This window comes from Pyrus communis, chromosome 5 (genome assembly GCF_963583255.1).
Source record: "Pyrus communis chromosome 5, drPyrComm1.1, whole genome shotgun sequence".
NCBI lineage: Eukaryota > Viridiplantae > Streptophyta > Magnoliopsida > Rosales > Rosaceae > Pyrus > Pyrus communis.
This window is the reverse complement of record NC_084807.1, coordinates 6,683,857-6,710,043: the sequence shown is the minus strand read 5'-3', so window position 1 is coordinate 6,710,043 and position 26,187 is coordinate 6,683,857. Positions and strand designations below refer to the sequence as shown.

Sequence of the window (26,187 nt, the reverse complement as noted above, 5' to 3'; positions counted from 1 at the left end):
TTTCACAAGCTTCAGTTTGGCATTGATGACCAAATGAGCGTACTGGTTTCAAAAGCCAAGCATATAAAAGTGACCATGGTGAGTTAGTTAATACAATGTTAATGACTTTTTTGACCTCAATTCACAACATCATCAAGATGAACAATTTAAATCATGAGATAACGTTGTGGAGTGGGCAAATAATTAGTGTTGTATTAGCTCACTAAGTAGTTTTGTGCATGTCTGTAAAGTTTTCTAGCTAATTTTTCATGTTGAGTTATTCTTATTCATCTTGACTTGAATTACTAATGGACTCAAATCGTTAGGTTCGATTCTCGCCAAAAGTGATTTTGAACCATATTATTATGGCAAACTCATTGTAATGCTTAGTCTACTCCCTCATCCCTTTTTTTTTTTTTTTTTTTTTTTTTTTTTTGCTAACACTATCCCATTTCTTTGGTGTAGATACTATCATTTATTAAAAAAAAAAAAAAAATCGTTCACTGAATAAATGCTAGAATTTTGTTTTTGTATTTTACGGGGCCTCTATTTTTTTTTTCGATTGACCTTTAAAATTACTAAGTCAACTAATGAAAGAAAAAGATCTCAAGTGGTAAGGATTCTAGGAATCCTCCAATCGTGTTCGTTTATCGTACATTAAGGCCAATTTTTGTCAGGTACTGTTTATATTCAATTTTAAATAAAAAAAATTACAATGATTGATGATCGCACGATGTACGATGAACGTATACAATTGAAGGATCCTCGAAATTCTCACAAAGAAGATCCGGAGAAGATCCTGTTCATTTTGTTTCAACTAATGAAAGGAAAAAGGACATTAATTTTATGCCCTTGGGAAGGCGAAGATTACATGTAATTGCTTCTTTGATTAGATTAGTGGATTATCGATAGTCCTTATTTTAATACAATATGACTTTGATTTTTAACCTCTCCTCTCTGAATAAAAACAAAAGTTCTGTTGGATTCAACATGTGTGTACCGCGGAGGACTTCATGTTTAAGTAATTATTTTATGGAGTATTTCAAATTGCTTAATTGTCAGATGCTCCAATCAACTTCAACAAATGTGAGAGATCTTTTGTTACGGCTGTGAGAGAGCTTTCATGATTCGACGATGCAACATTTTGAAGGTATAGTCAGCTGTCAATCATATGGTTCACAAATATTGTCTAAATAGACAGTGTCTCCATTATTGCTCGTTCTTTAATCATCAATATAGCAATTTTCTAATCAACTTCAATATTAGATATTTTCCAATCAACTTCAATTTTAGTTATTTTTTCAGAAGTAATATTTAAGGAATGATTTAGAAAATTGACATTTTAAATCATCGTGTAACATTGCTGAATAAGAAGGATATAGGTTGCTAACATTCTCCTCTAAAGAATAGAGCTAGTATAGGCATGGGGGGTGGATGCCCCCACTCAGTGTATCGGTCCTCTGCAAAAACTTTGTTTGGTTTTGCATTCCAACCAGCCCTGATTAAACTATAATTATAAAAAAAAAAAAAAAATTTGATAGACAACTCAAGTAAGTCTAGCTTTTTGCATCCCTAATGCCCCATACGCGATGACAATTAAATTAACAATTAATTTAATTAAAGTGGGTTATCTATTTTGGGCAAAATGGAGGGAAGGAGTGGCAGGTTTTTGGAGAGAGTGAAGTGAACGAAGTGAAAATCTTGGAGGGGTTATAAAAAAGGAGCTAGTGTCTGCTTGCCTGAACTCGTGAGGTGAAGTCACTAATTACTGTGGTGACAATTCTTAAAGAGGAAATAAGAGGATTCAAACAGGAAAATAAGGAGTTGCATAGACTTGCGGCAAATTACTCAACATCCATGAGAAGGAAGCTTGACTAATTGCAAGAATCTAAAAGTCAGATTGATAACGATCACCAATTGTCTGAGGCAAGATTCCGAAGGCAACCGGTGCCTACCTCTTTTGGAGCTACGAATGGAGCCGGTGGTGAGGCATAACCGCCGCAGTTTATTATTGGAGGATGCCCATATTCATTCAAATCTTTGTCTCCGTCCCTGATGCTCCTCCTCCTTAATATAATTTAATTGGTCTAACACACTTTTGTAATTTCCGCAGGATAAATTAGTTTCTTAAAATGATAAATTAGTTTGTATAATCTTCCATACTTTTTACTAACTGACATGGACAAATAATATTTATAATTCACTATAAAAGATTTATAATATTTCCACAAACATCATCTGAATGGAACTGCCAAAATACCACCCAAATAAGAACTCTTGCGAGTTTGCAACCCAGACTCTACTGTTGCAAGTTTCTCAAAATGATATAAATAATCCTATCGCCCATATAGATGAACTCGTGCAATAAACCAAGGGGTATGATATCCACACATCATTTTTTATTTCTCACACACCCTTCTAATTTTCGGCAGTCAGATCGGATGAATTGAAGAAGATCAAAGAGCAGAAATTAATAAAGAGTGTGTGAAAAATAAAAACGGGTGTATGGATAACACACCCATAAACGAATCTTCAAGCCAAAGCCCTATTTCAACAACTTCAACCACACACCAAAACCTAATTTGGTTTCTTCCGAATTTGAGTGGTAGCCTGATGGGAACTTCCATCTTTCTGGGTTAAAGATTTTTTAAAACTAATAACATTTATTGGTACTTTAGATCCACATGAGGCCAAACAACTGTTATCTAACGACCCATTCCATATTTTACGAATTTCGAAACGTCGAGGTTAAATTGATAATTTCACATTAGGAGATATTTTATGTTGTCTTTTTTGGCTTGTTTTGTGTGCCATGTGGGACCCGTATCCCACTCAAACTCTCATTCTCTCTCATCTCTTCCCTCAGCTCTCTCTCTCTCTCATCTCCATCTGTCATTCTCTCCTCCCCCGAGCACACCCACACGCATACTGGACCACTTGCTAGCCATCCTCTCCGGCGAGCACCACAAACCACCACGATTTGTGGGCCTCTTTTCTTCCCCTCTCGGGACTCTTCGCCCTTTTCTCTTAGCTCTCTCTTTTATTCAGACTCTCTCCCTCCCTTGTAAATCCGAAAAAAAAACTACACAACCATCGCCATTTTTCCATGGCAGAAAATCATGTCACCAACCACCATTCCCCGACCATCTACTGCATCCTCAAAACTCGAACAAAGAGGCACAAAGCACCAAGCTACAATGCGAAGAAAGAACTCTGGTGAGATTTCTCGTCTTCCCAGTTAAGGTAAACCTCGCGATACTTGAAATCCCTTCATTTTCGTCCTTGTGGTTTAATTCTGACCTATATTATGTATTTTGAATGACGAAATTGCACAAAAACAACGAGAGTAACGAACCTAGTTTTCGAGTTGCAGGCCATTTTTTGGCCAACTCCAGCCACGATTGGCCTTGGGATAGGTATAACATTCTTCCTTGTTCCTAGGGCTTCAATTTGGTATATTGGATTGCTATTTTTAGATGAGATTTGAGGATGAAAGGAGCTTACAAAATTTCGGTTTTCTTCTTCGCGAAAACAGGCGACAAATATCGGGTCAACCCAACCCGACAACCCAGAAACCGGATCTGACTCGGATCTAACCTGTTGATGCGACCTGTTGAACCATTGACAGACCCTTGGCCCGTTGACCAACCCGTTAAGGCCATCTCCAACCGATGGCTGGCTAGATGACTCGTTTTAGCCTTCTGGCCCTCCAAGATTCTCCAAGATATTAATATTTTAATGAACAATACAAGGCCATATTTGCCTCCGTCTCCAACCGAGGGCCAGATGGCTCGTTTTAGCCCTACCACAAAAAACCGTCTCCAACCGAGGGCCAAAGGGCCAAACATAATTTATTATTTAAATTTAAAAACTACAACAACTTAAATTTAAAAACAACAACTTAAATTTAAAAATTACAACTAAAATTTAAAAACGACAAATTAAATTTAAAAACTACAAATTAAATTCGAAAACAACATTAACTTAAATTTAAAAACTAAAACAACTTAAATTTAATCTCCATAATCAACATCATCTTCATCATCCGCCATCGTAGGAATATAGTCAGAGGTAAACAACTGCCGTCGGCTCATAATTTTTTTTTTTTTCCTATCAAAATAGGTCTTACTCATTGGAGTGTAATTCGAAGTGTTCATTTCCATATTCTTATCATCCATCTCTTCTTGTATTTGTTTTGCCCGTTCTTCATGCCTATGCTTCATTTCTTCGGCCTCAAGGGCATTTTGCTCCGCAAATAATCACAATGAGGCTGCCACTTCATGTTGAGCGGCGTAATTATCATTTGCCTTGCCCTTTTCCTTCAACCTTCGTGCCTTGTTTCGTCCTATAGCCCTAGGTATGGAACCTTCACCCGAAGGTGGATTTTCTACCCATTTTTCTTGAATGGTTAGAGATCCATCTTCATCCATATCTACAACTGAGGATGCAGTTTCGAACATTGGTGTAGGAGCTCTCTTTGGTGGATCTTTAAATAACACCCACCCTTTACAAATTTCCCAACAACTGTGAAACTGAAAGGGTTTCGAGCTGCTCTCCATATACAATTCCTCCGCTTGGCGTACCTAGAAAAAAATTAAAGGAAATTAATTTATGAAATTAAATGTAATATAATTAAATATTTAAAATAAATTGTGAAAACACTTACTTCGTCGTAGTAATTAACGCCGCTTTCATGTCTATTTGCGGCTGCTAACAATGCTTGATGCCATTTGTTCAAACTTGGCTGAAGATGTTTCTTCCATCTTGAAGAACAACTCTCGTGGTTTCGAATATTCACTGGAGTGGTGCCTTCATAGAACTCTAAGTATTTTTTGGACACACGAGTCCAAACACCGTCATTTGTTTGACAATTCCCCCCTACACTATCTTCCGACACCCATCTATAAGCCTTGCAAAGAGCTTCATCTTCTTTTCGGGTCCAAACCCTACCTTTCACTGTAGAAGAGGCCATTTCAAAATTATTAAAAAAATTGAAGGATAGATTTTTGAAAGAGGAACGAAAATATGAGAATTGAAATGGTAGGAATGGTGAAAATTTTGTGAGGAATGGTTTAGGTATTTATAGGAAAAAAAATAGAATTTTTTTTTTTTTGGTTTCAACGGTAACTGGTGCCAACTAGCAACGGCTAACTAACGTCAGCTAGCTGTTGGTTTCAAAATTATTTTTAAAAATTCCTATCGGTTATAACCGTCATGATTCCCAGTATTTCTGGCCAGCCCTCCAGCCCTTTCCGATTCCGTGGGGCCCTCTCATATTCCAGAGCCCTCTGGCCTAGCCCTAGCAGCCAGCCCTCCAGCCCTCTAGCCCTTTCTGATTCCGTGAGGCCCTCGGTTGAAGACGGTTTTCGGGCTATTTTCGGCCCTCTGGACCCTTCGGTTGGAGATGGCCTAAGCTGACCAGTTGACCAACCCGTTAACCCGATTCAGATGGAATATTCCCTAAGTTAACTTTAACGAAATTTTCTCGGGAACCTTCCTAGACTAATTTCAATGCTCTAAGTCCACTTTTGACATTCGTTTAGTGAAATTTCAAAGTTTTAACGTAGTTGACCAGATTAACGTCTTGATTGATTTTTTTTTGTTGATTGTTGACTTTTTACGAAATTTGCCCAAGACCCCTCTTAGGGTATTTCGACGCTCTGATTCCAAATCCGAGCTCCATTTTCCTAGATTAAGTCATTTAGTAGGGTTTTACTAATTGGTCATTTTATGTGCTTAGGTGCGTTGTTAGTGGCGACCTCTTCTTTTTTAGTTTGAACGGCTTTTCAATGACGGAGTATCTGTGAGTGGACCCCTTCTTAAATTGCATGATTTTGTATTAAATGCTAGATTGCATTCACGAAAAGCATGATTTCATGATTTATTTACAACTTATTGAATTTACATTTACGAAAGATTTACAAACCATGGCTTTTTACGCTTTACGATATATGATGGTTTATGATATGATGCTTTGAGCTTTTGAGAACATTTTTAAAACTAAAACATAGCCAGTAGACAATCTCAACATAAAACGACCAATGGATTCAACCACCACTTTATTCCCATTTCCAACATAAACATTATAGACTTCCTTACTTGTTTCCTTCAGGCTTTGAAATCCCTGTAAAGAATTTGTAATGTGGACAGAACATCCAATGTCAAACCACCAAGAATTATGAGGAACAAAAACCATATTAGACTCGACGGTGACAAAAACATTGATGATTTTGTTACCTTTCCTGAAAATCCATGCCTTAAAACCTGCATAATCCTTTCTTAAATGCTTAGTGGGTTGACAATGATGACATTTCTTGAAATGAAACTTATTCGTTTTGAGACTAGAATTGGAGGTTCCTTCATTTTTTTATAGAAACATTGAAAGGTTTAACAATTTTCTTTGGAGGAAAAGAACCTGGTTTCTATCCAAATGGCTTGGAGCCTTTGTAGTTGGAACTGTGGTAGCTTGCAGGCATCTATCCCTTTCCTTTTCCAACATGCATAAGATTGACAGTATCATGCTTAGCTTTTTTCATCCTTTCCTCTTCTTGGCAGCAAATGGTAATCAATTCATTAATATCCCAAATCTCCTTTTAAGAGTTGTAACTCATTTTGATCTGCTCATAATCATTCAACAGTGAGAACAATACCATATGAACTAAGAATTGATTTGTTATATCTATATCTATGGCATTAAGCTTGTTGGAAAAGTTAACAAGCTTGAGCAGGTGTTCCCTGACACTTCCAACTCCATTATTTTTGGCATTGATGAGTTCTGAGAGATACATTCCAGTTTCAACCTTGTCAGACCTCTTGAATTTCTTTTCGATCCTTGCCATGTAATCCTTAGCCAAATCACAAATTGAAATCTCTCATTTGATATAATCTTCCATGGCTTTGCATTATGAGAATAGACATTTGATTAGATTTTTCCCACTTTGCAAAACTATCCCTTTGCAATGGTGTGTTTTCTTCACTGAGTGTAGTTGGTTCAGGCAACTTGAAAGCTATGCCAAACTCTAGCATCCCCAAATGCATTTCAATCTACGTTTACAAGACTTCGTGTATATATCAGTAAACCCTAATTGGAGAAGCTATTAGGGGACTTACTTGCAGTGGAAGACATCACGATTTTGACTAGTGTTTGATTTTCCCTTCTCTGAAATCCTTTAGTGTTCATTGCTCTCAATAAGACTAGCAATCATAATAGCACAATATTGATTTGAGGGGATCAAACCACTTATATGACAACTGCTTTTCCTATCGTGGAGACAGTTATCATCAGTTTTTAAAGAGTTTGTAACCAACTCTAATCTAGGAATTAATTATATCATTCAATATTTTGAACCCTTGACTAAGGATATGTTTACCGCGTGGTTTGAGGACTGTCATTTTGATAAGACAATTTTCCCGCCGTTAGGGGGAGAAAATACCATTACAGAAGAATGACGAGAAAATACTGTTCTAAAAGAAACACAAGAAAATACCGTTCCAGAAGAACAATGAGAATTGTCGTGGGATGTACCCATTTTGTCTTATTTTGATTCATGAAGCAATCAATGTGAAAATGAAGTGAGAATAATTGAATGATGAAACGATGTGACAATCAAATGCCAAATGCATTTAATGATGCAACGAAAGTGATAAAATCACATATACTTGCTGCAAATATGCCTATAAGAATTGATGTTCTTGTTGGACAAAATAATGTGGCACCAAATGATTTATATGTTGCATGCTTGAAGTATGGCAGACCCTTAGACTAAAAAGATTCAGTCTTTCAAAAGAAGAAGAATATTGCACTACTGAACTATTGCATTCCCGAAGCAATACTGTTGCATGCCGGAAGCATGACAGTAGCCGCATAGATACACGTCCCAGAAAGGACAATCCGAGGACATGGGAATTTTGATGTCTCATGCATAAAGCATAATAGACGTATTGGTTCCAATGACTCAACTTCCTGAAGTGGAGATTAAAATCCAAGCTCTATAACCCTCAAGAAGAGGTTATGATCCGCATTCTCTAAACTATGACTATCCCATAAAAGATAGTGTAATGCCCTTGAAGAGGCAATGGATATCTAAAGAAATGAAAAGCTTTTATGCATGCACATGGACATGAGAATATGGGATCACAAATTAATGATAACCAATGGTAATTTTGGTTTTTACAAGTAGCTACTAAATTCATCAATGAGGTGTGTTGATATTGAGTCTCATTCTTTTTTTGTCGATGAAAAGGAAAAATTATTGGCAAAAAATGAAGAAAGGCAATTCCATTACAATTTGTAAGAATGTGGAAAAAAAATGGACCTATATATTTGTATATAATACAAATAGTCAAATGATGTTGAACTAAGGAGGTTACATATGGGAATTTGTAATACAGTAAAATACACTCACATGATATGACACAAAGTTACTAATTGAAACCTGAAATTGTACTCCTGTAAACAAGTTCATATGAATGGAGAATTATATATGAAGGGTTATGAGTCGCCCACATCATACCTCCATAAGTAAATACCTCCAAGTATACATGGAAGAAAATTGCTCTGTATAAGTTCTAAAAAGGTAATGTGTCATGAAGTTTAGAAAATCCATGAAGGATTCAAATTGCTTGAAGTAAGCCCTGGAAGGGTAAAACTTAAATTATGTACTCAATACCAATGAATGGTATAAATTGCCTTAATGAGTACTTTCAATGTGATATTGTTGCAACACACTAAATCTCTTGCAAGAGTTGATGATATTAGATTAGAACTCCTAAAGAGTCTAGAAAGATTATAAAGTGTCGAAAAGAATATTGTCTTGATCTGTAGATCGAACAATATGCCAACACGAATCTTATCCATAATGTTTATGACATTAAAGAACCATATGGATTAAAGATTATGAGTTGAATACCCAAATGATTAACCAATATTTAGACACTAAGAAGGATCATTTATCTTTGTGAGGATAAAGATAAATTGATATTTGGTCCAGAAGTACCACATCTTAGTGAAGTATATGTTGTATTACATTTAGCACAATACATTAAATGAGATGAAGCATTTCCTGTGAAACACAATACCAACTTATTTGTATTGGAATGAAATGAAGCTTATCTATTAATATCTTTGAGAAATTACATACAAATGCATACACATGAGTAACAACTACAAAAACAAACAGAGGGAGCCTTCACAAAGGTTGATCATGTGTAGCCTCAGTACTTGGCAAAACCCCAGAAGGGGGAGGCACTGAAGATTGATCATGTGATGCCCCAATACTTGGCAAAACACTAGAAGGGGAAAACACCAATTGCCTTCAGAATCTAGCCACGAATCTCTGATGATCACTTTTAATCTGACTTTCAGATTCTTGCAGCTGATCGAGCTTTCTTTTCATGCTCATTGAGTAATTATTTGCAAGCATGTGCAACTCTCTATTTTCGTGCTTGAGCCATCTGATCTCTTTTCTAAGACTTGCCACCTCAGCCATCAATGATTCAACTTGGCGAGTTCAAGTGAGTAGGCGTTCGCCCATATTGGATATAGAACCCGCACACTAAACACTGAAAGCCAGAGAGTCTTGAACAACCAATTCATCGGAGCGTTTTGAAAGTATCATGTTACCCTTAGGAGTGAGAAGATTCATAAGTACCATTATAGTGGTTACATCAATCTTCATCACAGAGTCCCCAACTGCAAGAGGACCATTAGAGGATAAGAAAGATGGGCGCCAGATATTGTCTTGAAGATACATGTCTGCATCTTTCACAACATTCAAATTAAAACGACGGTTAGATGGGCAAGCCATTTTCAAAAATGATGAAGGAAAAGGAGGTCAAATAAATTGAAATCTTAGAAGTGCAAAAAGGGAAAATTTCTACATGCAGCAACTTTCCAAGTGTGCATTTTGAACACAATTAATGCCTCTATAAAATAAGAGGCAACATGCCACTTATTCAAAAATCGAAGAGGCACCACTTTCCAAATTTCAAAAGCAGGATTTTCCTGAATAAAGTTCGTTGGCACTTTTCATATGCAATCTTAGCTTTTCGGATATCATGGGCAACTTTGTCAAAAATCTCTGACAAAGTTGAAACACATAAATTTTACAGTTCCAATTACACCACTGTTGCTGACAAGCGTAAAGGAAATGATCCCAACAACATCACTACTTGTTATTGAAAAATCTCTATATATGTCGACCTTCGTCTTTCATAGGCAAGGCAGACCTGCAAGAATGCCTAACTCTCCATCTTCTCCGAGAGTACATTTTCAACGAAGCATCTCGAAATACTTAGTTTTCTTCTTCTCCGAGAATACCTTTTCAACCAAGTCGCTCAAAATGCTCAACTCATTTCCTCAGCAAGAAAATAGTTTTGATCGAGAAGTCTTACATCAGTATCAAAATCTTCTACTGTTTTCTTCAAAAACAAAAGTATCTCATATCATCAGGGTCGAAAGAAAAAGTATCTCATATCATGTTTTCCCTTGTCCTTTTTCTTTGTTGTTGTTCTTACCTGCAAAACAAGGAGAAAGAGAGCAATTAGTCAGAACCTGGAATCAAACTTCCAGTATGGAACTGATTGCCTGGAACCCCTTCCTTGATTGCTTACCTAGCATTGCTCTCGAATAGTCATCTTCAACTGTTGTTAAGTCTCGAATTTCCTCAGCAAATACATCAGAACAGTTGATATGATGTTAGCTCTTTACACTGAAGCTGCTAAGCATAGATGAGTCGCTGAGAACTGATGTTTTGAAGGATCATTCAAGGGCAAAGGTTGCGCACCACTTCTACTATGCAAGAGACTGAAGTAGAAGGATCAACGATGAGCCCACAAAATGTCAAGTATTGAATTGACACACATCAGCCTAAAAGATTTGAAACCAGGGGGAGATACTTATCAGGGAGAGCATCCAAAACAAATCAAGATTTGAACAAGTCGATCGAAGACTTGTGGTCATCCAAAGGGGAGTGTTGTAATATAATACGTGAATAGTTTGTTACTATTCATCCAAAAAAATCAGATAAATTACTATTCATATGAAGAAAAACTGATAGGTTACTATTCATGCACAGTATTTTCGCTATTCATTTGAGGAAAGTTTGAAAAGTGAATAGTGTTGCTACAGTAATCTTTTTGCCTATAAAATAAGTGCATATGGAGGACGGAAAAGAGACGTTATAGAAGAAAAGGAAGATAAGAGAGGAAAGAAGAGAGATGTGGAAGTAATTACCAATGAGCCAAGCTAGAGAGAAAAGAGAAAATGGTGAGAGTAAACTTTATACTCATATTATTCCAGATTATAAATGAAAGCACCACTACTGCCCCAAGGACGTACTCCAGTCACACTGATTGTAAAGGAACCTCATAAATATTGTATCTTGTTTAATTTATTCCACTGCACACACACCGCCAATTTTACAACATATTAAACAATTTCAATTATATGTTCCCATGCAAACTAAACTACTACAGGTACCCCTAATAGAAAAATTATTTTATAAACTGCAACCCACAAGCCACCAATATGTGATATATACAAGAGATTGAAACATATAAAAAGTGAAAAGTATTAAAATAATAAAAAGTAACACGAGCAAGACCCAAATTGTTGACCACTATTTTAGTCGAGAAAGGTTGTTTCCTTAAAAGTAAGGAGGAGTTTCTCTCAAATTCATTTAGTATTCGATTCACAAAATTTTGTATCTATAATTAGACTTAGTTATATTATAAATTATTTTGTAAAAATTATTTAAAAAAAAACTCAATTAAACTAAGGTTATTTAGTCGATTAATTGTAACAAGCAAATGGATAGAGAATTCGTAGTTCTTTTACCAAATTTTTCTCTATGTCAATATATAGTTCGATGTCTAAATGTTCTCATATTTAATTGATCTTTTGTAACTATGATCTTTATATAGAATATATAACATGAACAATTCCTGTCATAAGCATAAAGTTTCATAAACCAGCCTTGGCATGTAGCATTCATTTTTCACTTACATTATAACATAAGGGTTTTTTTAATTAAATAGAAATGAAACATAGCAATCATATCGTTCACTCTTATTACAACAATATGTGGATATATGTACTACTTGACCTGTGAATTTCTAGAGATTTTTCTTCAATAATATTTAGTATTGAATAATACATAAATGAATATTAAAATTCAAAATAGAAAATCTAAACAATTGTAAAAAAATTAAATATAACGGCTCAAGCACGTATAATATTAAACGATATGTAACACTTAAACCACACTCCGTTTCTAGAACGTATAAAATTTTCTACAAAACAAAAGTTGTTTTGTTCACATCCTTCAAAATTCTCAACTGGGTCCGATCAAATTTTTTTTGTCAAAGTCTTGGTTTATTTTTCAATGGAGACAGGAGTGATATAGCTCCAAAATTTGATGTGCATGTGGAAAAATAGGTTCACGAGTAAGATGGTGTCCAATAAACTCCGAAAGCTCGAGCTTTCGATTTAACTAAGAATTTTTGGTCAATTTTTGAGGTCTGATTTGTCCTCAAGCCGCTTTCCCAGCAGATTTCATGGATCGCTTTGCAAACTTCTTTGCCAAGATATATGTACGTAAATGTTAAAACGATTAGGCTTCATGCACGCGCTCATACGTGTGCATTTTTTAAATCACGGCGTGTTACACGCGACTTACACGTTTTAAATGTATTTATATGCGTGAATTGCTTCAATAATTTTTTAGGACAAAAAAAAAAAAAGTCAAATATTTGAAGTAAATGAATAATATTAGACTATGCTAGAATAAACCCCTCAATTGGTCTTTCAATTTCCATCTACATTCTATTGAATTTACATTAAGAATAGAGAAAATAATATTTAATAAACAACTGATTGAATCACATTATTGATAGCTCATTGTGAGGCTAAACCCATTATCTCCCCCTTAGTGTAGATAACATCGTTTGTTAAAAAAAATGATCATTTGACAACCAGAGTCGGCCCTGAGGGTATGCAAAAGGTGCCACCGCACAGGGCCCCCAAAATTTCTTAATATGTAAGCAAATACATATTATATACTTAAAAGTGCAAGATAATAATAACTACCGTACCAGAGCTAGTGGTGTAGGCCTTTAATCTTCTTGTACATGGCATGGGTTCAAAAAATCATGCAACATATTTCGAACTGACGACTTCAAGACAGGAAACACTCTTGTCCACTCAAATAATACTTATAATTTGGTGCTCTAATTTGTAGTATTTAAATTTTATAGATACAAATTGAAAAAAAAAAATAACAAAGAAGGTACAGTATAAAAAAAGATGAAAGGCCTCCATCTAAATCTTGCACAGGGCCCCTAAATTCTCAGGTCGGCCCTGTTGACAACTAATTGAATCACATTATTATGCGCATGCAAAAAACCTTTTTTATAACTGAAACTACGCACCTCTTAAGTGTTTAAAATAGAGAAAAGAATATATAATAAATAACTAATTGAATCACATTATTGTGCGCGTGTGAAAGATTTTTTTTTTATCACCGGCTGTACACGTCTTTTAAGATGTTTTGAACGTGTTTAAAAATAGAGAAAATATTATTTAATAAACAACTGATTTAATCACATTATTGATAGCTCATTGTGAGGCTAAGCCCACTCCCACCCCCCTTAACGTAGATAATATCGTTTCTTCAAAAAAAAAAAATTCATTTGACAACTAATTGAATCACATTGTTATGCGCATGTGAAATCTTTTTTTATAACCGGCGCTACATGTCTCTTAAGATGTTTTGAATGTGTTTAAAACTAGAGAAAATAATATTTAATAAACAACTGATTGAATTGCTAGCCTATTATGAGATACTAATTAAATAACTAAAAAACTGTACAAAAAAAAATTAATTATTAAAAAACACTGTTTATGACAAAAATACATCTGCATTATTTAGTGCATTATATTGAACTATTTTTTAACTTTTTTGTTTTGAAGGCATTTTGGTCTAAAACGTTTTTGGTGAAGCCGCTACCCCAAAAAGGGCTCTGGCTTTATATATAAACAACCTTCATACACGCGCTCAAGAGGGTGCAAAAGGCATTTTTTGTGACACATCCCGACCCAGATTGTCCCCTAGGACTTCGAATCAAGTTGTGCTAGCCGACACCAGGCCCATAAACAAAGCCGTGAGAGCGTAGTCGGGGCCCAAAGCGGACAATATCTTGCTACGGTGGTGGAGCGGGCTCGGGATGTGGTGGACCTCAGGCCGGGATGTGACATTTTGAATCAATGTGTTACGCGTGACTTACACATTTTAAATGTATTTAGTCAAATATTTGAAGTAAATGAATAATCTTAGATCATGCTAGAAGAAACCCCTCATAAACTAATTAAAGCAGCTGAATTCACATAATCAAATCGATCTCTATAGAATTTACATTAAGAATAGAGAAAATAATATTTAATAAGCAATTGATTGAATCATATTATTGCTAGCCCATTGTGATGCTAAGCTCACCCCCCTCCTCCGCCTTAATGTAGATAAATATCATTTGTTAAAAAAAACAATCATTTGACAACTAATTTAATCACATTATTATTCGCGTGCAAAAGACTTTTTTTTTATAACCGGCATTACACACCTCTTAAAATGTTTTAAATGTGTTTAAAAATAGATAAAATAATATTTAATAAACAACTGATTGAATAACATTATTGCTAGCCCATTGTGAGGCTAAACCCACCCCCCCTCTCCCTTAGTGTAGATATAAAAAAACAATCATTTGACAACTAATTTAATCACATTATTATCTGCGTGTGAAATACTTTTTTTATAACCTGCATTACACACATCTTAAGATGTTTTGAATGTGTTTAAAAATAGAGAAATTGGATCACATTATTGCTAGCCTATTGTGAGTTACTAATTTTTTTTTTTTTATTTTAAAAAGAACAAAAAAATTAATTATTAAAAAAAATACTGTTAAAATGATGAAAATGCCCCTACCTTATTTGATGCATTATTTTGGGATGCCTTTGAAGTTTTTTGTCTTGGCGGCATTTTTGTCCAAATATTTTGTTGAAGCTTGGTGACACCAAAACACTATTCACTTTTCCATTGGTTTTATATATAACTAGCCTGTAGAAGGTATTTTTTGAATCACAGCGTGCTACGTGCGACTTACACGTTTTAAATTTATTTATATGCGTAAATTGACAAAAGGAAAGTCAAATATTTAAAGTAAATGAATAATCTTAGATTATGCTAGAAGAAACATGCCATACACCAACTAAAACAGCTAAATTCACATAATAAAATCGGTCTCTATAGAATTTACATTAAGAATAGAGAAAATAATATTTAATAAGCAATTGATTGAATCACATTATTGCTATCCCATTGTGAGGCTAAGCTCACCCCTCCCTCTTAGTGTAGATAATATCATCTATTAAAAAAAAAATCATTTGACAACTAATTTATTCACATTATTATCCGCGTACGAAAGACCTTTTTTATAACCGGCATTACATGCCTCTTAAGATATTTTGAACGCGTTTAAAAATAGAGAAAATAATATTTGATAAACAACTGATTGAATCACATTATTGCTAGCTCATTGTGAGGCAAAACTCATCCCCTCTCCCTTAGTGTAGATAATATCGTTTGTTAAAAAATAAAAATAAAATATTTGACAACTAGTTTAATTACATTATTATCTGTGTGCGAAAAACTTTTTTTATAACCGGCATTACACGCATCTTAAGATGTTTTGAATGCGTTTAAAATAGAGAAAATAATATTTAAATAAACAACTGATTAAATCACATTATTGCTAGCCCATTGTGAGACTAAGCCCAATCTCCTCCCCCCTCCCCCTTAGTGTAGATAATATCGTTTGTTAAAAATAAAAATAAAAAATAAAAAACAATCTAAACGGGTTTAAATATAGAGAAATTGAATCACATTATTGATAACCTATTGTGAAATACTAATTAAAAAAAAACAAACAAACAAACCATAAAAAAAAATTAATTATTAAAAAAATACTGTTAAAATGACTAAAAATACACTTGCTTTATTTGATGCATTATTTTGGAATGCCTTTGAAGTTTTTTGTCTTGGGGGCATTTTTGTCCAAATATTTTTGTCCAAATATTTTTGTTGAAGCATGATGACACCAAAATACTATTAACATTTTCCATTTTCATTATATATATAATAGATTATTAGTCATAAAACTTTAGAAAACTCCATGCTTTTGTATCTCCCCATGGCCATTACCCTTCTCCAAAACTATGGAAAAAAAGGGGAAGAACAAAGATATTTCTTGAAAGAGAGATTATATTCACACAACTCAAATTATTTCTCCCACATTCTTTTAATTTTTTAATATTTTTCTATCAAGTGTTAGTGGTGTGTAGAAAATATTAAAAAAATTAAAAAGGTATCTGATAAGTAATTTGAGTTGTGTGAATATAATTTCTCTTCTTGAAACAGTTTCCTCGGAAGGTTGACCAATTTAATAGTTCTATGGTGAAATTCATCATCTTCTAGTTTTGACTATAGGGTACATATTTGGACATGGAGCATTATTGCTCACTACTATAAATTTTAGTGTATGCTCAGTACATTTAATCATCTGTGACAAGTTCTTGCACTTAACATTGGTTAGTTTTTTTTTTTTTTTTAAATTGAAAAAGTAACATTTAGTATGAAAGTTAACAAAAATTAAGTGATATAACACATAACAAATAATTAGGTGTGTAAAGAGCATGCATAATAGTTATGGTTGTTAGCAAAAATGCTCCTAGGTTCAATTTCATGTCAACCCGTCTGAGAGATATGTGAGTTTCAGGAACTACATATATATATATATATATATATATATATATGTGTGTGTGTGTGTGTGTGTGTAGACATATACACATACCCTTTATGCAAAGACATTCCCATTTTTTACACATACACATACCCTTTATGCAAAGACATTCCCATTTTTTTCAAAAAAATGGGGATTAGGTGTGAGGCCCACTCCACATCAAACTTCAACAATCCGAACTATGTATTTTTTGAGTCTTGATTCATAGATCATCTTTGCAAAAATTTAATTCAATCCAAAACTATTTACCTATTTAATGATCAAGATAAAATTTCATTGTTTTTTATATAACAAAGTATTCGTTAATTTCTTTGAACTTACTTAGATGTCATATGTTTCCAATTTGGCTAATATTCTACAAGAATGGTCTATGAGGTGCAACTTGAAAAATAAACTATTCAGATCGTTAAAATTTAATGTGGTATGGACCCCACTACTAATTCCCACTTTTATAAAAGAGGTATTCTTCAATTTCCCCCTGAACTTGTGAGCATTGGCCAATTTCCTCTCTCAACTTTAATTTTGGCCAATTTCCCTCCTCAACTCTCATAATTAGTCAATTTCCCCCCTCAACTTTAATTTGGACAATTTCCCCCCTCAACTCTCATAATTAGTCAATTTGCACCCTACTGTTATTATTATTTTTTTTTTAATTTTCCATATATTCTTTTTTTTTTAATTTTCAATCTTTCTAATAACTTCCAACAAAGTACTAAAATTAATATAAACTCACCTGCATAATATAGGGTAAAATGTACAAAAACATAATACAATTAGTATGTGATAAGGGTTGATTATAAGAAAAAGTTATGAATCGGGTTTAAAGCATGTAGAAGAAGAAATAATAACAAAAAGAAATAATAATCCTAAACTCATGGATCAAACCTATTTCAATAAAATGGGTTATTCTTAATAAGGAGTCAAAAATTATAAATAGACTAGCCATTTTTTCACTAAAGCTCGATTCTCCGCAATTTACTTGAACTTAGCTTTCACTTTTATAAAGAAAATTGTATTCACATACAAAAATTTACACATCAATCCTTTTCGTTATCAATTTTGTATAGTCAAAAATCAAATAAAATTACTCCATACTGATTTATTATGACTAATAATACTATTTATGATAAATTGTAATTCTAAATTTTAATCTATTTGTAATAGGATAAAGATATAGGAACATGATTAACATACATCTTATTTAGTTTCTTACACACACTTGTTTAATTATGATCAAATTAAAAAATTCACAGTAGGGTGTAAATTAACTAATTATGAGAGTTGAGGGGAAAAATTGGCTAAATTAAAGTTGAGGAGGGAAATTGACTAATTATGAGAGTTGAGGGGACAAATTGGCCAAAATCAAAGTTGATGAGAGAAATTGGCTAATGGTCACAAGTTTAGGAGGGAAATTGATGAATACCTCTTTATAAAAATATAAGGACCCTTTCTCTTGTTTCATATGGAACCAGATCTCCTCCGGACCCAAATGAACTGAACATAATGATCAAAAGATCCTGACCATTGAAATTTAATCCAACGGTTACAATTATTATAACTTTTAGAGGGTCCCTGTTTGTAGTCGTTTGATTAAATTTCAATGGCCCGGATCATTTGATGAGTGGGTTCAGTTCATTTGGATCTAGAGGGGATCCGATTCCGTTTCATATATTATATTATATTATGATTACCAAAAAAAAAAAATTTATATTATATTATATTATATTACTATTAGTGTCAACTTGAATGGTTGATGAATTCTCCTTTTTTTTAATCCAACCTTTGAACTCTCTTCTCCTTATATTGTCTAACCATTACGGCTAAAGCTAACCACCTACTTTATTATTCACATAGAAAAAGAAAAAAAAAGCCAAGCAGGGAAAGAAATCCGTGCAGGTCTCTCCAACCTGAACCTCCCAACCCTGTTCAAATTATATGCAGAAATAATTGATAGAGGTATCTATTTTTTTTAAGATTTAGGGTTTAATATCTGGTTCGTTCATTCATTCGTGGTTCTTTCTTTTGTTTTTGCTCATCTGAGTTAGGATTTCTGATACAATTTTTGTCAGTTGCCTTCTCTCCAAGTTAATTTGTACTTCCGCTCTGATTTCCCATCTGGGTTTTCACTCTTTTGATCTTCTCTTTAATCTTTCAACCATTTGTGATTTCATCTCTTTTTTCCTTGGGGTTTTTCTTATCTTGCATATTACTCTGTTTTCATTGAATTACTGCTTTCGTTTCTCTAGTATGTTTCTTGTTAAATTTTTTTTTTAAGTAAACATTTTTCTCCATGATTTTCTTGGTTTTGTGTTCTACTGTTTTAGCATTTCCATGAAAAATCGTTGTATTCAGGTGTAGGATTCTATACAATGAAGTGCTTCTACTACTTCAAGGACAAAGCTAGGAGCAGGGAACAACGATCAGCACCAGAACTGAAAGAACAGAGAAACTCGGAGTACTCAGGTCCCGGCGATAGGGTCATTAAGTCTTCCTGCTCCGCGAATTCACCCCGCGGTATACCAGAAATGTTTGAAGAGAAGGCTCATAACTTGCGGGTGTTCACTTTCGTGGAGCTCAGGCGGGCAACAAATGACTTCAGTAGGCTGCTTAAGATCGGAGAAGGCGGATTTGGGAATGTATACAAAGGTTCAATTAAGCCTGCTGATGCCAAGGACCACGATCCAATCTTTGTCGCCATTAAAAAGCTTAACAACGATGGCTTACAGGTATGGGAGTTTAAGCATCTTACTATTACTTAATGCGCTATTGTGATTAAGATACTTTTGGTAGACTGATTTTCCTTAATATTTAATCAAAAATTATTTAAACCGCTGTCGCGATTATTGTTAATCGAGTTCTGAGTCTTCTGGCATCCTCTCATTACATTTCTGTTCAGTCTCGCTCTTTACATTCTTTTTCTAGTTACGAATACCATTTCTTATAATTCTCTGTTCTTTCGTACAGGGTCACAAGCAATGGGTGGCAGAAGTTCAATTTCTGAGTGTTGTGGAGCACCCGAATCTTGTCAAACTAATCGGATACTGTGCTGTTGATGGAGAAAGAGGGATTCAACGACTGCTCGTCTATGAATTCATGGCGAACAGAAGTTTAGATGATCATCTATTCAACAAGGCGTACCCAACTGTACCTTGGGAGACAAGGTTACAGATAATACTTGGAGCTGCTCAAGGATTGGCGTATCTGCACGAAGGATTGGAAGTTCAGGTTAGCTCTAAACTTCGATATTGAAAATCGGTTTCTACATACAAATCAACTTATATACTTGATTCGTAAAGTTGGTTGTTTTAACTCCCTGACCTAGAGCTTGTTGCATCTGGCATATTTCAAATATGTATTTATCTGCTTATTTCATATTACATACTTTATCCTTCATAAGATCTACGTTCGCTTCTGGTTCTGGGGTGGGGCGGTTATCCAAATTTGAGAATGTAGTTTCTTTCTTTGCATAAGGTCAACCCTGAAATTTTACATTCACCAGTCTTCCACATCGTTTCTTCATGCCTTAATCTCCGCCTAGTGGCGGAACCAAAAGTCTGGCTCTAAAATGCTCTTAAGATATAAGAAAAATATGGATCTGACGTACCCTAGCTAACTACAAACCACTATCATTTAAGTTTGGTATGATGTCGGTGTTGTTATCCTCTTCCTCAACTCAACCCCCATGCCTATCATGACTCAGATTCAAAATATATGCCCCTTTATTAGGAAGGAGGGAGGAAGGAAGGAGGAGGGGAATAGAAAAATAAGAAAAAAGATAAAACAAAAGTAATAGTATTAAAAGACTTTAAGAAATACAATAAAAAATGAAGCAAAAATAAAAATAAGATCTCTAGCCTACTTCTTCTCTCTCCCTCAAAACTCACAGTGACGTCCAATAATTGCATAAGAACCGCCAGCCTCAAATTGAACCCAGCGAAGAAAATAAAGAAAAGATTCTGATTAGGGCTCTAATACCGTCAAAAAGATTTGGAAATCAAAAGGATAACTCTAATTTTTTCTATGTGAAAAAAATATCAGGTAGGCCCGGGACCATTATGGTCCCTTCATGGCTCCGCCCGCCCTTCCCTGCGGGAACTGTTCCATTAGTTTTGTTTTCTGCAAGACATGTTCTATTTCATGTTGTTTTCATTATTCAAACTTAGTCTTAATCTTGGTTATTCTGATTTTTTTCTTCTGCTGTTGACGAAGGTAATCTATCGAGATTTCAAATGCGCGAATGTGTTGCTGGATGAGAATTTTAAACCGAAGCTTTCAGACTTCGGGCTTGCTAGGGAGGGGCCAATGGTTGGCCATACTCATGTTTCAACTGCAGTAAGTATTGCATTCACTTATTTCTCACTAGCATTTGTAGCTTGGATAGGAACCTACCTATGCAAACTCTGCTTCGAAAAATGCTGAAGAATTTTTCTCATGATCAGGTAGTGGGGACTAACGGGTACGCTGCTCCAGATTACGTCGAGACAGGCCATCTCACAACTAAAAGCGATGTATGGAGTTTCGGTGTGGTGCTGTACGAGATTCTTACAGGCAGGCGATCATTGGAAAGAAGCCGACCAAGAATAGAACAGAACCTTTTGGAATGGGTGAAACAGTTCCCTCCCGACGGTAAAAAGTTTGGCTTGATAATGGATAGCCGGCTGGAAAACAAGTATTCGATCACTGCAGCAAGAAAGATTGCTAAGTTGGCCGAGAGTTGTCTGTCAAAGAGGGCAAAAGATCGACCAACAATGAGTCAGGTAGTAGACAAATTAAAGGGGATTATTCAAGACTCCGAAGAGGGAATCCCATCGGAGAGAAGTCCTGAATCCGTTGAGAATGACCAAGACGACTCAGTAACAAAGCCGGGAGAATTCGAGGCCTCGGAGTCATGGAAGAGACGAATGGCTCACCTGGCCAAACTAGGCGAGCATGTGGAGAGCGCTAGTAGAAGAAGATTCATGATTATGCAGAGGGCAAAGGTGATTTGATGGATAATTCATCCTGTATAGTTGTAACTTGTTTTCGGGTCGTTTAGGAGATCGAAAGAACTTTTTATCGAGTAGGATTTGGATGGTTATTTTTGTAAAGTTGTTAAAGCCATCAGAGAATTCTAAGATTGGTTATGTGAGAATCAGCCTTTTCCATGTATAGGTGATTTAATGAGAATAAGATGAAGGCTGTTTCTTTTCTTCCTTTTTAGCCCTGTTTCCAGATAAACAAAACTATAACCAAAATTCCCCAAAAGCACTCATTCATGGTAGCATTGTCACCATACAGTCTTGTAAAATCATTCATAACGTCACGGAAGTTAAATCTTTGACAAGAATCGCCCATAACTCATTCCCATAGAGATTACAAGAATTCCGAAAAGGAAGCCCAATGGATCATACGAAAAACTGCAGCGACCAGAACCAAATCCTTCTGATGCTCCATCTCGGCAACACTCACTCAATGATGCAAGCCCTTGACTAAAGAGTGGGCTCATGTACATCATGCGGTGTGCCTTGCATAGTGCCAAGCCAATTCGGAGACTATGCAGCCCTTCAAGCTGCAAATGGAAACCTACTAGACATCGACCTTGTTCTTCAGCGCTTACTCTCGAATCTGCATAGCAAATTCACTTGGAGTGTTGTTCGCTGGGCATCCTACATAGGTCCTAGAGGGTGCACCTGCCCACACAAATAAAATAAGTCATGCAACTAACCTTTATCGGTAGAAACAAATTAACCCTTGAATTGCCTTATTAACATATAAAATGCCCCCACTTCCAAACCTTGCCTTTCACCCTATTAACCCATGTATACTTTGCCTACTAGTCTAAAACCTTGCCCTTCATTATTCAGCATACACATTGATAATTACCCAAATGGCAAACCGTTATAAATTTTCGATTACAATAGGTTACCAATCCAGGTTTATGACCTCGGATTTTAGATTATAATCTGAATATTCGAAGTCAAATTTGAAGAGAATACTTACAAAAAGGGCCCTTGTCAACCAAGAAACCGTGATTTCCCTCAAAATAAAATTTTTTATGCGTCCGTGCATGAATACAATCCTGGGTCCACCGGTTGGAGCTTTCATTTTGTTTTGCCATCTATTTTGGGTTTTCAACCTATACACTTGTTCCGCTGCACCATAAAATTAAAACACAGTTAACATCAGTTGCCATATTATATCTAAAAGTCGGCATTGCTCTTTTATTAACTTCAATACCTCACCTAATGTGCCCAGCACATTATGACCCCTTTTCATAAATTCATGCACGGCATTTATCCAACATTTGCAGTTGACGGCATAACTGGAAGGCATGACTATTTTCTCATAACCTCAGCCCACTTTCCCTTCCATCTCCTTTGTCTTGCCTGTTTTCATTTGCTCGCCTATCTCTTCCCCTTGAGTGATCAGTCTCCCTTGAAACCATCAAGCCAGCAGCTTTTTGCTTCTTTCTGATTGTTGCTACTTCAATCTTGTTGCCACAAGAGGCATCAAACATGAGACCAGAAGGGTATAATCATGATAACATCAGAATGTCATAGATCATAATCATTGTAGTGAAAACTGATGAACTAAATCAACTTGCAGGAGCCTTTAAAATCAATTAACTTAAGAGGATTTTGACTTGCATCTCTGCAAGGTTTATTTGTACATAAATAATCATACGTAATGTACATGACGAAATCCAGGAAGAGGCTGTTTTCAGCTGTTCCACTGGAAATTTCAGAATCTTCTTGCAGATTATGATGAGCTCTGTCCAATAATATATATGTAATTTTGTCAAAGCAAGTGGAAAACTCACTCTCAACTTCTGACCCCACATGAAGGCCTTCTCAGGCATCCCCTGCTTGCAGAACTGGGACAATAACACATTAATTGTAACAGTATTTGGAAGAAAGCCAACTTGAGCAATTTAGCCATTAAAATCATAGCACAATCCAACATGTCAACATAAGCACCATTCATCATCGTGTTGTATGTAACTGAGTCTGGAACAACACCTCTTGAAACAAGCTCATCCAGCATCATCACAGCTCGATTTATTTTTCGACTACTACAAAAACCTTGAACGCAAATATTATAGGTTGTGATATCAGGTTCACATCCACTGGCATACATTTTGTACAAAAACTCATCTGCTCCAACCATGTCAAACGCTTTACAATAACCACCAATTAAGGTATTGTAAGTGACAATATCTGGGGTTAACCCAGTTCTGTACATATCCACAAATGTATCAATTGCAGACTTCATTCTCCCCTGTTTACAGAACCCATTAATGATCATATTGGTGGTAAAGATATCCGGAAGAAGACCCTTTTGCCTCATATCTCTCTCTAACTTCAGTGCATAACTCAACTTCCTACGGTTGCAAAACCCACCAATCAAAGAATTATAGACAAAATTGTTGGGCACAAAACCTCTCCTTGACGTATCCAGAAATATATCATATGCTTCCTCCACTAGACCCGCTTTACATAGTCCACTGATAAATGCTGAGAAGGCAACAACATCAGGACATATCCCTCTTCTTTCCATCGCATTCCATAAATTTTGAGCCCCATTTAAATCGGCAATTCTAAAGTACCCATCCAAAAGCACAGTGAAAGCAGCTTTTTTTATAGGGAACGCCTTCTCTATCACCTTACACAAAAACTCTCTGGCTTCTTGCAGGTTACCCTTCTTGGATAAACCCATAAGCAAAGAACTACATGTAGAAGATAAAGGAGTTACACCAAATGTAATCATAAACTTATAGGCCTTATGGGCCTTTTGTTCTAACCCTACTCTGCTACAAGCTGCAATAACAAGTTGAAAGCAACCACACTCAGGGGTAATCCTTTTCCTAGCGTACCCTCTAAAAATTCAATGGCATTGTCCAACCGACCTGCCCAACATAACCCAGAAACCATGATGTCATACAATGAAGAATCTGGAAGCAACCCTGATACAGATATATCCTTTAACAAATGGTCTCCAACCTCTTCCCTTCCGTACTTGTAATGCCCTGCAATCAAGATATTAAAAGTTATGCCATCAGGAGATACCCTTTGTTTCTCATTTCTTCATAGATCATGCTGGCCTGGCCAATGTCCCTTGCATTAACGTACCCGTCCATCATGGTATTGTATATATAGTAGTACTTGGAGAATTACCCATATCTGGGATCCCATCAAAAAGTTTCCTAGCTTCCACCATATTCCCCTCCTTACACAAGGCATTTATGACGGTACTAAATGTAACGGTGCTTGGCTTACAGGCCCTTGCAATCATCAAATGCACCCAATGAAGTGCATCGTCTGCCTGCCCCCTCTCACAGTTTGCATTGATCAGAATGTTATACGTAACAACATCCGGATCACACTGAAATTTCCACATCACATGCAACAAGCTCTCTCCCACCGTAATCAACCCTTTTCTACAAAACCCAAGAATCATCATATTAAAAGTATAATTACATGGGTGAGGCCCCTTCCAAAGCATATCCCTAAACACCTTCCACAGGCTACCATAATCACCAATTCTAATCAACAACCTCAAAAGAATCGCAATTGCTGACAAGCTCGGCTTCAAACCCACCTCCCTCATCCTACTCACAACCTCCAATGCCTCCGCACCCATTTCGGCATTCAAGAAACCTCTCATAAGAGTATCAAGAAATAAAAAATCTGACTCATATTCACAATGACCTCGCCACATAAATCCCACCAAATCTATACTCCTACTTGGCCCAATTCGCGCAATCACACACGAAACTACATCCTGAGCTAGAAACTGCAGATTATACCCTGCCAAAAAATGTGCAGCACCTCACAATTCCCTCACTAACATCCCTGAAGGCTAATTTGAAAAACCCAAATGCAGTTTCTCTACAACCTAATAGTTTCATAACTTTTACAAGAAATAATCGGCAAAACCGGCTGGAAAAACCCTTCAAAGCGTAACCCTGTTGGTTCTTTATTATCCGTGACAACCCAACGGTGACTTTAGGCCTTTCGTTCGAGTTTACAGAGCACAAGGATTTGGAAGTGGAGTTATTAGCAAATGGCAAAAACTGAGTAAAATAATCGAAGCTTTGAGAACTTGTAATTAAGATTCGGGAGGAGTTGAAAGTGTGATAGTGTACTTGAGAGAAGGGTGCACGTGACGGAGGTCAGCGGACATTGGAGCTCGCCTGAGAGCCGCACTGGTTAAGCTGCGAGACCCGAAATCTGGGTCGGGTGTTTGGTGGGTTTGCAGGGCACGAACATTGTACTGTGTGGAACAAGTAGATACTGTTGGAGGAGAGTGAAAGTTTGAGACTTGGAGTTGGGCAATGAAGAAGAAATGGGCCTCTACCCACAAAATGTTTGGCAT

General features: G+C 35.8%; 1 protein-coding gene and 1 pseudogene across 2 annotated transcripts; one reads left to right on the top strand and one right to left on the bottom strand.

The window, feature by feature from the left end:
- The first annotated feature begins 18,801 nt into the window (after positions 1–18,801).
- Positions 18,802–22,060, top strand: LOC137735320 (probable serine/threonine-protein kinase PBL19). Of its 2 annotated transcripts, none has more exons than XM_068474737.1 (4): positions 18,802–19,559; positions 19,798–20,058; positions 21,043–21,165; positions 21,273–22,060. In XM_068474737.1, exons 1-4 carry the CDS (start codon positions 19,203–19,205, stop codon positions 21,819–21,821), a joined length of 1,290 nt encoding a protein of 429 aa, XP_068330838.1. In that variant the 5' UTR covers positions 18,802–19,202; the 3' UTR covers positions 21,822–22,060. The 2 variants fall into 2 exon arrangements, with proteins under 2 accessions (XP_068330838.1, XP_068330836.1); XM_068474735.1 differs by having other exon boundaries at positions 21,043–21,169; positions 21,277–22,060.
- A 910-nt stretch (positions 22,061–22,970) lies between these two features.
- LOC137734199 (pentatricopeptide repeat-containing protein At1g09900-like) lies at positions 22,971–26,187 on the bottom strand (annotated as a pseudogene).